This window comes from Silene latifolia, chromosome X (assembly GCF_048544455.1).
Source record: "Silene latifolia isolate original U9 population chromosome X, ASM4854445v1, whole genome shotgun sequence".
Lineage (NCBI taxonomy): Eukaryota > Viridiplantae > Streptophyta > Magnoliopsida > Caryophyllales > Caryophyllaceae > Silene > Silene latifolia.
In genome coordinates, this window is record NC_133537.1 from 6,194,597 (window position 1) to 6,209,096 (window position 14,500).

Here is a 14,500-nt window from a genome sequence, read left to right on the forward strand (position 1 = left end):
TAATGAACCTCAAGAACCTTAATCCTCTTTCCCCAAAAAAAAAAAAAAACTACTACTCATCAATAATAGAATCTATACTATTACAAGTAAAAGGGAAAAAAAACATGTAAATAGTATAGGTTTGAGATTTCCAAAACTTCTATCCAACATCTACTATTCCTAAAAGCCTATGTGTAATAGATCAATTAAAGATTATATACACGCGCACAAAAACATCTTGTTTATTTAGAAACCCTAAAGAAGAGGTACCCATTCAACAGTATTTTTATCCGGGTATTTGAAGCCTATTCCAAGGAAGGAAGACACAAACAAGCCCAAGACCTGCTTGCCAAATGCCCCAAGTACATTCGGAACCATGCTGATGTTCTCAGTATCTTTTCTAGCATGAAGACTGAAAAACCCGCCAAGCCGAAGCTTGCTCCTGTGGCTGCTTAGGTTACATTTATCGAAATTTTGCATCAATTTCCCCCAAAAAAATTAACATTTTAGCTCATCTTCATTTCTTTACTAGTGGAGCTGATTAATCTGTTCAGCTGTAATGCCTTCGAAAAATTTGTAGTGTAGCTGTTCTTCACTTCTGGTATGTTATTCCTTGTTATCCTAAGTCAAATTTTATTGCCTTGAATTTTTCACAGTTTTTGTTACATGTAATAATACAGTTCAGTCACTATAATCACATTTTTTTCTCTTAAAAACATGTTCCGATTTGTATGTACTTTAAAGTTTAAACCCTGGTATTCTAAAAGAAAGAACGGGAAAAACTAAGTCGAATAATAAGATCGTTGTACGGTGAAATAATACGCGTAGTTCTAATTTTACCATACAACGGTTTTACGTAAGACTAACTGATTGAGGATAACAAAGAGTCGACGAATCTCTGGTAGGAATCAAACCAATGACAGTGATCTGATCGTTATCTTCAAAATGCCCTTTCATTTGACAGGGGCTTCCAACAGGGAAAAAAAGACAACTATGATTAACTTTGATTTTTCCGAAGCAATTGGTCTCCCTTGTGACGGGTTATCATTTGTGGCGGATATTTTGTGAGATAAAATGGTAACAAAATGGGTTAGTGGAGAAAGGGGACCACATAAATAGTGTTGCAGAGAGAGAAAAAGTGGGTACATTATGAGGTAAAATGGTATCCGTCTTCAGCTTGTGACGGATATGTCATGTCTTCAATGAGAATTTGTGGTCTCCATAAGCGTCCATGAGACTCCAACAAAATACGAGAAAACCAGATGACTGAGATAAGAGGCACAATAGATGAATGATGTATGATCATTATCTTTCTGAAACCCTAGACTTTGTGCATCACGTTGATCACAAACTTGCTTTTCTACATTATCCTTGTGCCAAAGCTAGATATAAAGAGCCGTATGAAAACAAAATCTTTCCCGCACACTAATTTCACGTTTTTGTTTGTTAAGTCACAATGAATAGTTTGTGTGGCCACTGTCTTTGCAAATAGTGAATAGTACTGTATATGTTTGTCTCCATGTAAAGTAGAGCTTTTCATGGGCCGTCACACGTGGTGGTGGTGTAATGGTGTTGGTAACAAGATCTAGTAGTTTGTGGTTGTAACGGGTAACGAAAGAAGTTGTACTGTATTTTTCTTTTTTCTTTTTTTTTTTTCTTTTTTTTTTCTCTCGGTGTAGGACGTAGTACATTTAATCGTAAACTTTACTAGTCTTAAACCCGTGCAAATTGCACGGGTATGGCAATAATAAAATTATAATTTATATAGTCATATATCAAAGCATAACAAAAGTAAATGTTGTAGCAATGTGAATTGTTGTATAACCCGTGCAATATTAATTATATTAGTCTTAAACCCATGCAAAATGCACGGGTATGCTCTTTTAAATTTGTTACTATACAAAAATGTGGATTTTTAAGCTGCGTTTTACATTGATTAATAATTTATGTTAGTTAATTATTTTTAGAAATAAAATTTAAAGATAAAGCAATAATTGCTCTTTGCCTTTTTTTAGAAAATTTTATATTACAAAAGCTAAGTAATAGTTGAGTTTCGCATAATCGTATTATGTTTTTATATTTGGATTATAAATTTCAATTACAATTAGCGTAAATGATATAAAGCGACGTATGAAACAAAAGTACTTAGATAAAAAAAAATAACACATAATTAGTCTAATTGCAGAGTCACCCGTGCAAATTGTTATACTCGTTCTTAGAGTAAGTCTTGCTTAAAACGGGTCGGATTTTAAGACGGGTCGTTGTGTGAGAGGAAATGGGTAGAGGGGACAAAGGTGGGACCCCCCATGTGCTTCTCCACTCACCCTAAATGGGTATTTTGTGAGAGAATATGGTATCCGTCTTATTAATAAGACGGATACCTTGGTCTGAAATAAGAATTGGGGTCGTTCTTAATTTAGTCAAACTCGTACGTGCATGTTTGGAGATCTGGTGCACTAAAATGAGAACTTTTGGCCCGTTTATCATCTAGTACAAATCATGTAGTATTAACCAATAAAAATAGGACAAAATGAAAATTGTGACCCGTGTATATTTTAGAACAATTTTGTCGAATTGTTTTTTTCACTTTTTTTTTTTTTTGCAAGAAAGATATTTTCCATATATTTCAAAGAATTACATGGAATTTCCTTACAAAAGAATTACATGGAATTTTGTCGAATTGTTAAATATACAAATCCGTCATATAATTATACAAATATGATGCAAAATTTGATATACAAACCAGTGATATAGTTTTAAATCGCAAAAACTTTTAGCCGGTGCTTATTTGTCTATGAAGATGTTAATTAGCCTATACAAATACGGAGTATAAACAATTTATGTGTAAAACAGAATAACTCAAATTTTACCAGGCAATACTTGCTAAAAAAAAGTTGGTCTCTCTTGTGACGGTCACAAATTGTTTTTTTTTTTTTTGGTGTTGACCGGGAGTATACCCTATCGACAGCTGGGACAATCTTTTTCGGGGTGCTGAAGGCAATTTAATGGGTTGACCCCTCCCAAATTTGGCCTTTTCATTTGCAAGAGTCATAAATTGAACCCCCTGACCACTTGTTTAAGAGATAAGAGCCCTTATTACTCACACCAACCAACTTTGGTTATGACGGTCATAAATTGTGACGGTCGTAAATGTGACCACATTATGATAAAAGTAATCACTTATAAAATGTTACTTATCAAAATAATGGTCACATTTTTTTCACATTTAGGTCCATCATAATTTATGACGAAAAGAGCCGTAACAAATTAGAATTGGTGAAAAAAAATATGGCCCATATTGTAATACTCCGTATTGTACTTCCCTTATAGTTTAAATCCGCTTATCCGTAATATAGCCTCAAGTTTAAATCCGTTTATCCGTAATATTGTACATTTGTACTTCCCTTATAGTTTATACTCAATATATATAAGTTATGACAATTGGTCTTTTAAGACGGATATATCCGTCTTAGGAGTAAAAGGGTTAAATAATACTCTCTCCCAGTCGTTATAATGTTCCCCTTTGATATGGGCACGATACTTAAGGAAAAGAATTAAAATATTAGTAAAAGAGTTGTGTGGGATTGGTGGTAGGAGAGAGGGATGAATTATTAGTAGTTAAATAAAGAATTGTGGGGCCAAAACATAAAGGTAAGTAATAAAATAGGAGTAAAAGAGTTGTGTGGGGTTTGGTGATAGGAGAGAGAAATGAATAAAATAAGAGTAAAAGTTTCTAAAAATAGAAAGGGGAACATTACTTGAATAATCCGTTTTGGGAAAGAGGGAACATTATAGTGACTGGGAGGGAGTACTTCACTTCGCTAAATAAGATAATTATTTTGCTAGTTTTTAGGAACGTTTGTTTTATCTTATCTATTCCATTTAACCCGTCTTATGTTAAGATGAATATACGGATTTTAAATGATAATTTAAACACAAATTGTTCTATAGGACTGTCTTATAACATAAGACCATAATCCAAAAGCCCAAACAATTAACTTATAACTCACCTTTTTAATCAAATAACCAAAAGACCAAAAAAATTAGTTAATAAACTTATAAAAAAATTATTTTATTTTGATAACCTAGAGTTTTATATTAATAAATTGTATATTTAAATATGTTAGTTTTTATCATAAAATGTCGTGTTGTCAAAATAAAATTAAATATAAATTAAGTTAAGTATTATTTTTGGGCTACTCTCCTTTTGGGCCAGTCCTATGGTATAGGACGGTCATATATGAGAGTTACTGTAATTTAAAACTTGTGATTATCTAAACACACAATAACAATATTGGGTGCCTTCGCCCCTACGATTTACAAAGACCCTATAAATAAATTTGATAGTAGTAAAAAATTATTAACCCTTGCTTTAATTCACCGTCACCTACATACTCTCCCTCCATCATTCTCCCAACGCCTCCATACTCCGTTTATTAGTCACTGCCAACCTCATCTTTAATAACTTATATATTTGTCTACCTCCATCTCAAAAATAGCCTTTGAAGAAATATGTATGTTTAGGTTTTTGATCTTGAATTTTGTAATTTTTATCCCCAAATTTATTCTTAACAATAGTACTTTTATAAAAACCAATATTTTACAGTAATTTTTCGTTTTCTTACGTATTTCGTCGTTATTTTTTTAATACTGACTTTGATGTTTTTCACATAACACTTTTGATGGTCTTTGTTCAAGGTTGAAACAAATTTAGAGTTTTTTTTTTTTAGTTTTTTTAATCAGATTCCATTTTTTTATTCCTTTACAAATCTGTGAAACAAATTTAGAGTTTTTTTTTTTTTTTTTTTAGTTTTTTTAATCAGATTCCATTTTTTTTATTCCTTTACAAATCTGTGACTTTTTTCTTTTTTTTTTGATAAATGTGTAATTAAGTTTAATCCATTTATTATATGCGGCCTTAACTTTCTAACTTTTTGTTGTTTTCTTTTATTGAAATTTTCTTTTATTGTATTTATTCAAATAATGTCAAAAACATTTTTCTTCACAAACATTATATTTTCTACGCATCAATATATTCGGTAGTATCTACTATGCAATGGAGTGTTGATTTCTATTTGTTACTCCGTATTTGTTATGGAATATGGCAGTATCTCGTGAACAATGAACAATTAAGAGAAAGCAAATAACATTGTAATTAATTGCTCCTATAGAACGTGGGGCTTAAATTCAGGAAAAAAAAAATAGCTTTGACTTGTTGACTTTCAACCACAGAGCGACACGTAGGCTCTGTGGTTGTTGCTTTAATGAATAGGATTTATGTAAATATTGGAAAAATAATTTAGTAAAGCAGTAGATGTGTTTGTAAAAATAATTTATCAATGGAAATACATAATTTCGTATGTTTGTGAAAATAATTTAGTAATGTAGTACATGAAATTAGAGTAAAATGAGTGTGAAATTAGAGAGAGAGTGTAGATTAGAGAGGGAAAATGAGAGAAGAAATGAGAGGGGTATAATTGTCAACTGTGTACTGAAATGAGTAAAATGTGTACTGCGAAAATCAACACCCTTAGGAATATATAAAAGGTTAATGTTTTGGCCATAATTAGAACTTGAACTTAACCTTGTCCCTGGTTATAATGGTGTTAAATTTTTATGCTTGTAAGGTAAATAATTTCAGTTATGCAATTATACTCAATCTCTTGAAAGACGGCCTTTTACTTCAAATCATTCTAATATTCCATAGTAACTTATAAAAGTAACCACCTAAAATACACAAAATCTCACTTTAGACGGACATTATCCGTCTAAAGTTGTAAATTGGTCAAATATATCACCACTTTCATAATAAGACAAACAACAAGTGAGATGGCGGGGGTTGTCTTATTATAAAAGTGATGACATATTTGACCAGTCTACTTCTTTAGACGAATATATACCAGTCTACGATGAGTCTAATTGAATAAAATAATACGAAGGATAAGGTGCTATCTTCTCAACAACTTTGTAATGCGATTTAACATAAGACGTATACTACGTTCTCCGTAGTAAATTAGATCAAATAATAAAAGCAATAAACTCACTAACATTAATGAGAGATCGCCTCTCTTAAGAATTTGTGTTTATCATAAATTTTTTTAGTTTTATTTTAAAGATTATCATGAGTTTTTCTAAAAAGTTTTTGAACTCGTTCACTTAAACATTAAGCTAAAAAAAATACTTCAATATTACTCAAAAAATATACATGTAAGTTCAATTAATTTTGAGTTTTGACATCAAAAATAAAAACATACGGAGTACCTTATAAATTTTAAAAGCTAAGAAAAATACATGTAAACTCAATTAGTAAAAGTGATCTGATGAACTACCATCAAATACGTGTTCTTTTTTCCGTATTCCACATCAAAAACATTTAGATATTATCGAGGGTTCCCACATCCCATAGCATTTTTTTTTTTTTTGAAGGATCATACTTACACTTAGAGGTGGACAACATAGCGGGCCAGCCCGGCCCGGCCCAGCACTGTCACACGAGCCAAAATTTAGCAGCCCGGTCAGCCCAGCCCAATGTCCACCTCTACTTACACTTCACAAACCCTATAAAAAGGACCCTAGAAAGCCTTTGTTAAGCACAACAAAACACAAAACACACAACACACATACAAGAGAGCTCAAAAAGCAAGCAAAAAGAGTGATGGCTAACCTCATAAACACACAAAAAGATAATCAAGTAGTGAAGACTAGACAACAAGTCAGTCTTCTCAAAGAAACCATCCCAACAACTAGTCTTCCATTAATGGTCACACAATATTCAAGTCAAGTTACTAGCTCCGTCGGAGGAGGACGAATGCTCTCCAATGTCGTCTCTGAGGAGACTAAAATCCTTAAGCTTATCCAAGCTACTCATTCTCATGATGCTCGTGGTGTCGACACTGCTCCTATTGTCACTGTCGTCGAGGATATCTTGCAACGAGCTACCCTCTCTACCACTCCTACTACCCCTTCTGAGGTTTGCACATTTTCCCTAGTTTTTTACTAATTACTCGGAATTTCTCCGTAGTTACATACATTTGCATGATAACATGTGAGAATGAAGAACATCTGAACTACTCAATCCATGGTTTATATACATTAATAATAATAATATTATTACACTTATGTCTTAATTGTATAACCGTGTAATGATAACACAAAAGACTGTTAATTAATTACTACTCCCTCCAATTTTCTTATATCTTCCCTCTTTCCTTTTTCACACAAGTTTGATTATCTTCCCTCTTTCCTTTTTTGGTAAGTTTCATTCATTTTTTATTAATTTCTCTCTCCTAAAAAATCAACAACTCTCATTACTTTATCTATTCTTTATTCATCATTCATTCTTTATTATTTTCTCTCACTGGTTGTACAAGAGCATTATACAACCATAACAAATCTAAATGAGTTTATGTGTATTTTTTTTTTTAGCTTTTATTGTTTTTGATTTATATTTTAATTTGTTGATGCCAAAAATTATAATCTAAATGAGCTTATATATAATAATTTTGACTTTTATTTTGATTTACAATAATCTATGAGTATAATTTTTTAAGTTCAGTATTTTTATAATATAGCTTTCTTTCAAATAAAGCTCGAAATTTATAAGTTTTAGCTCAAGTTCTCTATTCTATACAACCAATACAACTGATTGTATAGTCTACTTACTAGTCTGGTAACGTTTGGGTGCGACCGATGATGATGCAGGTTACAAAAGAGCTCGTAGCGGATACCCTAGAGGAGAAGTTGGGTGCAATTGCTGCTAGACCTAAGGGCACAATGCTAGAAGCAGTAGCTGTTGACATTCAAAAAATTTGCTGTGAGGTACATTTTCATATGATATATTAGAATATAAAACCGATCTTGGGAGTTTAACCATCAGCTTAACTGGTTGAAGTCCCAAGATCGGTTTTTTAGATAATTTAACAGCACGAGGCAAGACTCCGATAAATACATTGTTAAAAAAGTAACTGAAGTCGAACAAGAGGTGTAAACTATATCGCTTACTATGATATTTGTTCATGAAGTTTTCGTGCAAGTGCTCCGGAGGAGACGTACATGCATCGACACTAGAAGTCCTGAACATTCTAGGGAACTACTCATGGGATGCCAAGGTGGTCATAACCTTAGCCGCGTTTGCTGTGACCTATGGAGAGTTATGGCTAGTCATTCACCTCGGCCTGGCTAACCATCCTTTGGCTAAGTCAATCGCGGTGCTTAAGCAGACACCGGAGTTAAGTGAGATCACCGGGGTGCTCAAGTCCCAGTTTGCGACTCTCAATGAACTCCTCGAGGTTGTGTTAGATGTTGCTAAGTCTCTTATCGAGTTTAGCTCGTTACCGTCTAAGTACATCACTCCTGAAGATGCTCCCTTGGCCACTTCCATGAACCCAATTGCAATTGCTACTTATTGGAGTATTAGGAGCATTATCGCTTCTGGTGCTCGGATTACTAGCAACATTGGCATCACCTCTGCGTAATTCTTAACTACTCTGTCTCTATTTCCTTATAAAAATTACTTCCTTTTAAAATTCTGTTTTCTAAAATTACTCCCTAATATAGTTTTTTACTTCAAAACTCCAATTTATGTGATTTATTATGTCTGTTTTTGAACTTATTCTCCACTGTTATACGTTTCAAAGTATAAATTAGCTAAGACACAAACGAAATAAGTTCATAAAATGACGAAATAAGTAAAACTCAAGTTGGTTTTTGAAGCAATTTTTGATAAAAGTGCATTTTAAGGGAGTAATTTTAGGAAAAATTTATATAAGGGATTAATTTTAAAAAACTGAATTTTAAAAAGGAGTAATTTTTAATTTACTCTTGTACTTATTAGGCAGTATCGAGTTACACTATCATCCTCTCATATGTTTTCAAGTTCTGCTCCTTATTTCGGCCTTGTGGGTCCTACTTGAGAGAGTGATACTAAAATTCGGAACCAACTTATCTTGTATATGCAAATTGTTTTTCGTACCAAAAATTAGACTAGCATATATGGAGTATGTATCGATTAATTTAGAAGGAGTTCGAAAGTTTAACCTGAAAACCTTGGAATGTGTGATCTCAGGTTGGTAAGCTCTGCAACAGAAGCATGGGATCTTTCAAGCTTGACCCATAAACAGAGGAGCCTACACGATCAGCTGCGCCAAAAGCTCAAACTCTGCTACGAGCACATAGGTCTCCATTCAACTTCTACAACATAAATAAATAAATAGATAATCATCAAATCATTATTTACAGTCACCCTATATAGCCCGTGCGGCCGCACAGGGCCCCCCAAATTTGAGCCCAAAAACCCAAGTAGACAATAGATAAGTAAATCTAGCGCGCTAAGTAAATCGTGAAAAGTAAAGTGCTCAGTTGGTTGCACAGCCTTGCATTTCACCTTGCCCTCTTCTGCGCGCTTGTTCGATTCTTTATGCGCTTTTGTTTCTTCAATTTTTTTTTGGTTTGCATTAAAAGTGAGGCCCACGTGTTGCCTTCATCTCCATACTAATTAGGGCAGAGCAAAAAATCCGGTTATCCAAACTGATCCGATATCCGATCCGTATCCGATCCGAATGTTTGGATATCCGATCCGAAAGTTAAGTTTGGTTTGGATATCTGATCCGAAATGTTTGGTTTTGGTTTGGATATGGATATTAGGATTAAAACATTTGGGTATCCGATCCGATCCGAAACTATAGTTTTCTAGTATAATTTCGAGAAAATAAAATTTTAATTGATACAACAACTTAATTAATGTTTAAAATATTAGAGAAATATCTAGGTGGTACTTAAATTTTATGTCGAGAACATTGGAATAAGAATACTAAAGAAAATCATCATGTAAGACTATGAATATAATCGTGTTTCAAACTTAATTTTAAAGTAAATTCAAAAGTATGGATATCCGATGGATATCCGCATCCGATCCGATTATTTTGGATACCCGAACATTGGATATCCGAAACATTTGGTTTGGATATTGGATATCTAATTTCAGGATTTTTAATATGGATATCCGATCCGAACTAGCACTTTGGATCAAATACCCGATCCGTACTCTGCCCTAATACTAATACTACTACCGCAAATGTGGCCTTCTATAATGTACTAGTAAAGAAGATTTCACGCATGCATATAGACTTTTTATTCTTTTTAGTATATTTTTTATATTTTTAAAATTTATACCTTATTAATATTTAACATTTCACTGATACACTCTACTGTATTTTGATATAAAACAAAAAAATTGAAATGGAAAATTCATCAAAAAGGATTAAAAGTTAAGTTGATTTTTTTAATGCTTTTTTTTTTATTTTTTTTCATAAAGCTAATAGTAATTATGTGTCAAATTATTCTTTACAGTAATAAACTAATAATTATTGTATTATTGAAAAATTTAGCAACCTATAGTTTATAGTTTAAGACCAATTTTATTTTATTTTAATGAAAAAATCATAATTATGAATTTAATTAAAAGATTAGAGTTTAAATATAATAATATATTCATAGAAAAGATAATAATGTAATGAAAAAAAATTACTTATTGCCTTATTTAGCTAGATGACTTTTTGAGGAAAAACTAAGAGAATTTTTATTCTCTTAGTAGTAAGGGTAGCTTAATATTATTAAGTAAAATCACTTTAAAAATACTTTCTTTTCACAATTTCTTCAAGCTCTTTTATACCAATTTCATGGATTAAGGCTGCAATAAGTTGACATATACCCATTTCTATAATTCTTTTTTCTTTCTCTTTTGTTTTGATGATCAACGATAGAAAAGGGCAAAAAGTGACGAGAAATCGACCTGATTAAGATAATAATTGGGAGGCAGATCTGTGAGATTATCTGATGGCCGGTCTGAGGAGGTCGTCAAGACCGGCCGGTGGCGCAAGGGAGACGACGGTGAGGGTGGTGGCTGCCGGGTAGTTAATGGTTTGTAGTTAGAGAGAGTAAAGAGTAAATGAAGAAGGGATAGACTAAAAAAGGTATTAAAATAAAATCATTAAAGTAAAAGGAATATTATTGTCAATTACGTCCATAAATGAGTAAAATTCGTCCATGAATGAGCACCACCCTAATTTTATAATCTTAAGTCTGTTTAACTTATAATTTCATTTGAACCCTAATTTGACTTTATAATAAAATACTCCCTCCGATCCAGACCAAAGGTAACATTGACTTTTTGGCACTATTCATGGTCGTAGGGAATCTTCGATATTATTCTTAATCTATAAGACAAAATATATTCATGTGAGATCTTGTTTGATTCATCGTCATGAATGCTATAAGAATATCAATTTTTTATAATTTTTAATAATGTGTAACTAAAGATATTTACGTTGCAAAACGTGCCTCGACAAGTGTGAAAAAGTCAATGTTACCTTTGGTCTGGATCGGAGGGAGTATAAGATTTGTTTCACAATATGTTCAAACTAATATTTCTAATTTTTTTTGAAAATATCCGTTTTTGAACAATTATAGGGGCCCCATTTTCAAATTTCGCACATGGGCCTCTAAATCTCCAAGACGGCCCTGGTTGTAAGGTTAGACGTAAAATCGAACAGTACTCTCACATGGCAATTTACATTTGTTGCAGAGGTAAAGAAAATGGAAGAGGCATATGCTAATCTAGTGCACATCTACCAGACACCTCAGAAAGATAATTTGAGGTTGTTGAAGACATTGATCTACCTGAGGGACGACATCAAACCCCTAGTCAAAATCTCACCCAAGAAAAAGAATCTGTTAGAAGTTGTTATGGACATCATCCATCTACCTAATGATGATGATGTCAAAGTCGAAAGATTCAATGTCGACATTCTTAAGGGCAAGACTGTACTGTTGTTCATATCAGATCTTGATGTATCCGAAGAAGAACTGGCAATCTTGGATAAGATTTATAAGGAATCAAAGCGAAAAGATAAAGAGTTTTCGTATGAGATTGTTTGGATTCCGTTGGTGGATCAAATGACGAAAGAGAATGAACAGAAGTTTAAGGAGTTGCAGTATAAGATGTCTTGGTACACTTTGTTTCATCCTTCATTGCTTGATGCAGTGTCTAAGAGATTTATAAGGGAATATTTGGGATTTGCAAAGAAGCAGATCATTGTAGGGATTGATTCTGTCGGAAAAGAGACGACCCGGGATGCTTATCATTTAATCCTCATTTGGGGTAACTCTGCTTACCCTTTTACTAAAGAGAAGGTGGAAGAGTTGTGGAAGAAGGAGACTTGGAAACCCGACTTCTTGTTAGCCTCTATCATTCCTGAATTCAGCAAATGGGTAAGAATCCGACAACATCAGTCATTCGGAAACAGTCTCTCTTTGCTGTAAGTCTCTCATGTTCAGGTTTCTAACATGTTTTGTATTTTTGTATAGGCGGCACAACCCAACACTCATGTATGCATCTTCGGAGGAGAAGATATTGAATGGATCCGCAAATTCACAACTACCGTGAAAGAGCAATTCACAAAAACAGGAATAAAGATTGAGTTCGTCTACATAGGCAAGCCAAACGCCAAGAAGGCAGTCGAAAGAATCATCAAAGAAATCACTGCAGAGAAAATCGCTCACAGTTTACCTAATGTCACCTCTGTCACGTACTTTTGGACTAGGCTCGAATCAATGTTGTACACCAGAATGCAGTATAGTCATAACAATGTCGACAATGACAATATCATCAAGCAAGTCATGTCTGTTCTGAGCTTTGGTAGCGGACATGAAGGGTGGGCATCCATCGGAAAGCCAGGAACTACTGAAATAATTCAAGCAAAGGGCGATCAAATTATCGCTTCTATTTCCAAGCCGGAATTTGTGAACGGCCAAAAAGAGTACGGTATTGTGGGTAGCATTTCCCAGATCATAACCCATATCCCCGGTAACAACACAGGTTTTCATTGCAATCGGATTGAATTACCTTCAGTAGCTGGTGCTGGTGTTCCAACCAAGGTGGTTTGTACCGACTGTCACCGCCCTATGGAGAAGTACATCCTCTACAAATGCTGCACTGGTTAATCCACTTACACAAGGATAAAGAAACATTGAAGAAAGTATAAGAAGTTATGGCCCTTCTACTTGTTATCGACTTATTGGAGTCTATGTTAAGTGTCGTATTTCAGGAGTTTCTGTTTCTATTTCCTAAATCTGTTTTTTCGGAATTACCTAAAGGTTGCCTGATGCAATAGTTATGCATCTTAGCTGCAACTGTATTAATTTATAAGACAGTATGTCAAAATTTCGAAGTACTAAATAAAAAGGCCTTATATTATATTATTATACATATATATGACTTCTTTTAATTTTTATGTAGCAGTAAGTTAATTTATCAAGGCATAAACAAACGCTATAGTTGAACGAACTATCAGGGTTCCTGTTACGAAACTATAGCATTACTCAGACTCGGCTACAAGAGTCAGACGCGCTATTTTGTGAAATTAAATTTAGGGTTTTGAGTTGGATAGTGTCTATGTGTCACCTCTACGCGAAAAAAGTGGACACGCAACACTCAACCAAAATGAACGATCAAAGACTCGAAATAACAAAGCTAAATGTCGTTTATCTTGATTTCGACAACCGGTGAAAAACAAGTTATTGGTAATTTCTTCAACTTGGTGGAATTATGAACTTCAACTAAATCTAATTTCATCAATTCATCTCAAACAGATTGCAAGACAAAATTCAATCAAAATAGGTGAAATCAAACAGATTGCAGAAATTCAAGCAAAGATCATAGTATATCCATTACTACTCAATCCGTCTCGATCAATTCTATACGTTTTATTTTTGGCATAAAGACCGAGATATGAGAGACCAGCATGTTTTAAAAAGAATACCAAGTATAAAAGCGGAAAAGTAATTACAAATGGGAACGATTGTCAATTTGTACATGCTAAAAACGGATACATGTTTTAAAAAGAATCGGACCTTTAATCCAATCTCTCTTGTAAAATGTTATAGTCATGTCTCCTGCTCATGATGCTAAACGTGATTAAAGGCTCTTTAGGGCACTACATACTACATATTTTTATATACATGTCTAAATATTTTGGATTTTAAAATGTAAGATCCTAGAACTTTTCATACTAATCTAAAGGCTCTTTAGGGCCTCATACATCCATTTTTCTTTGGCTTGCCATTGTATTCTTTCCAAACCTAATTTTTTCAGCTCAGGTTAAAATATAAGAATATAAAAATAAAAAATAATTGAGATAAAGAGGATTTTTGTTATTGGTACCAAGGTGCAACATCTCTGATCACAAAAACATTGACACCCATGGTGTCTTGATTCTTGCATGCATGAAAACTCTTAAAAATGAAAAAATAATAATACCTGTCCGTTTCAATTATTTGTTTATCTTTGATTAAAATGCATATGAGTAAAAAATTTCTATATTTTTGTACAATTGTACTACTCAGCATTAATGAGCTACCAAACTCAAAATTAGCTTTTGCATGAAAATTAACAAACCACGTTAAAACTGTAGTTTTATACTATCACAGAAATTGCCCTTAATAAATTAAAGGACCCCATTTAACA

General features: G+C 33.2%; 1 protein-coding gene across 1 annotated transcript; it reads left to right on the forward strand.

Moving 5' to 3' along the window:
* The first annotated feature begins 6,482 nt into the window (after nt 1–6,482).
* On the forward strand, nt 6,483–13,233 carry LOC141622555 (protein SIEVE ELEMENT OCCLUSION B-like). The gene is made up of 6 exons (XM_074438587.1): nt 6,483–6,949; nt 7,681–7,797; nt 8,001–8,449; nt 9,044–9,153; nt 11,561–12,246; nt 12,343–13,233. The coding sequence occupies exons 1-6, from the start codon at nt 6,635–6,637 to the stop codon at nt 12,976–12,978; spliced, it is 2,313 nt and encodes a 770-aa protein (XP_074294688.1). The 5' UTR covers nt 6,483–6,634; the 3' UTR covers nt 12,979–13,233.
* Nucleotides 13,234–14,500: the final 1,267 nt, after the last annotated feature.

Coding starts and splice junctions, on each gene's coding strand:
- LOC141622555 (XM_074438587.1), top strand. CDS start 6,635: ATGGCTAACCTCATAAACACACAAAAAGATAATCAAGTAGTGAAGACT. Junction 7,798..8,000: donor TTCAAAAAATTTGCTGTGAG/GTACATTTTCAT, acceptor TTGTTCATGAAG/TTTTCGTGCAAGTGCTCCGG. Junction 12,247..12,342: donor TTCCTGAATTCAGCAAATGG/GTAAGAATCCGA, acceptor ATTTTTGTATAG/GCGGCACAACCCAACACTCA.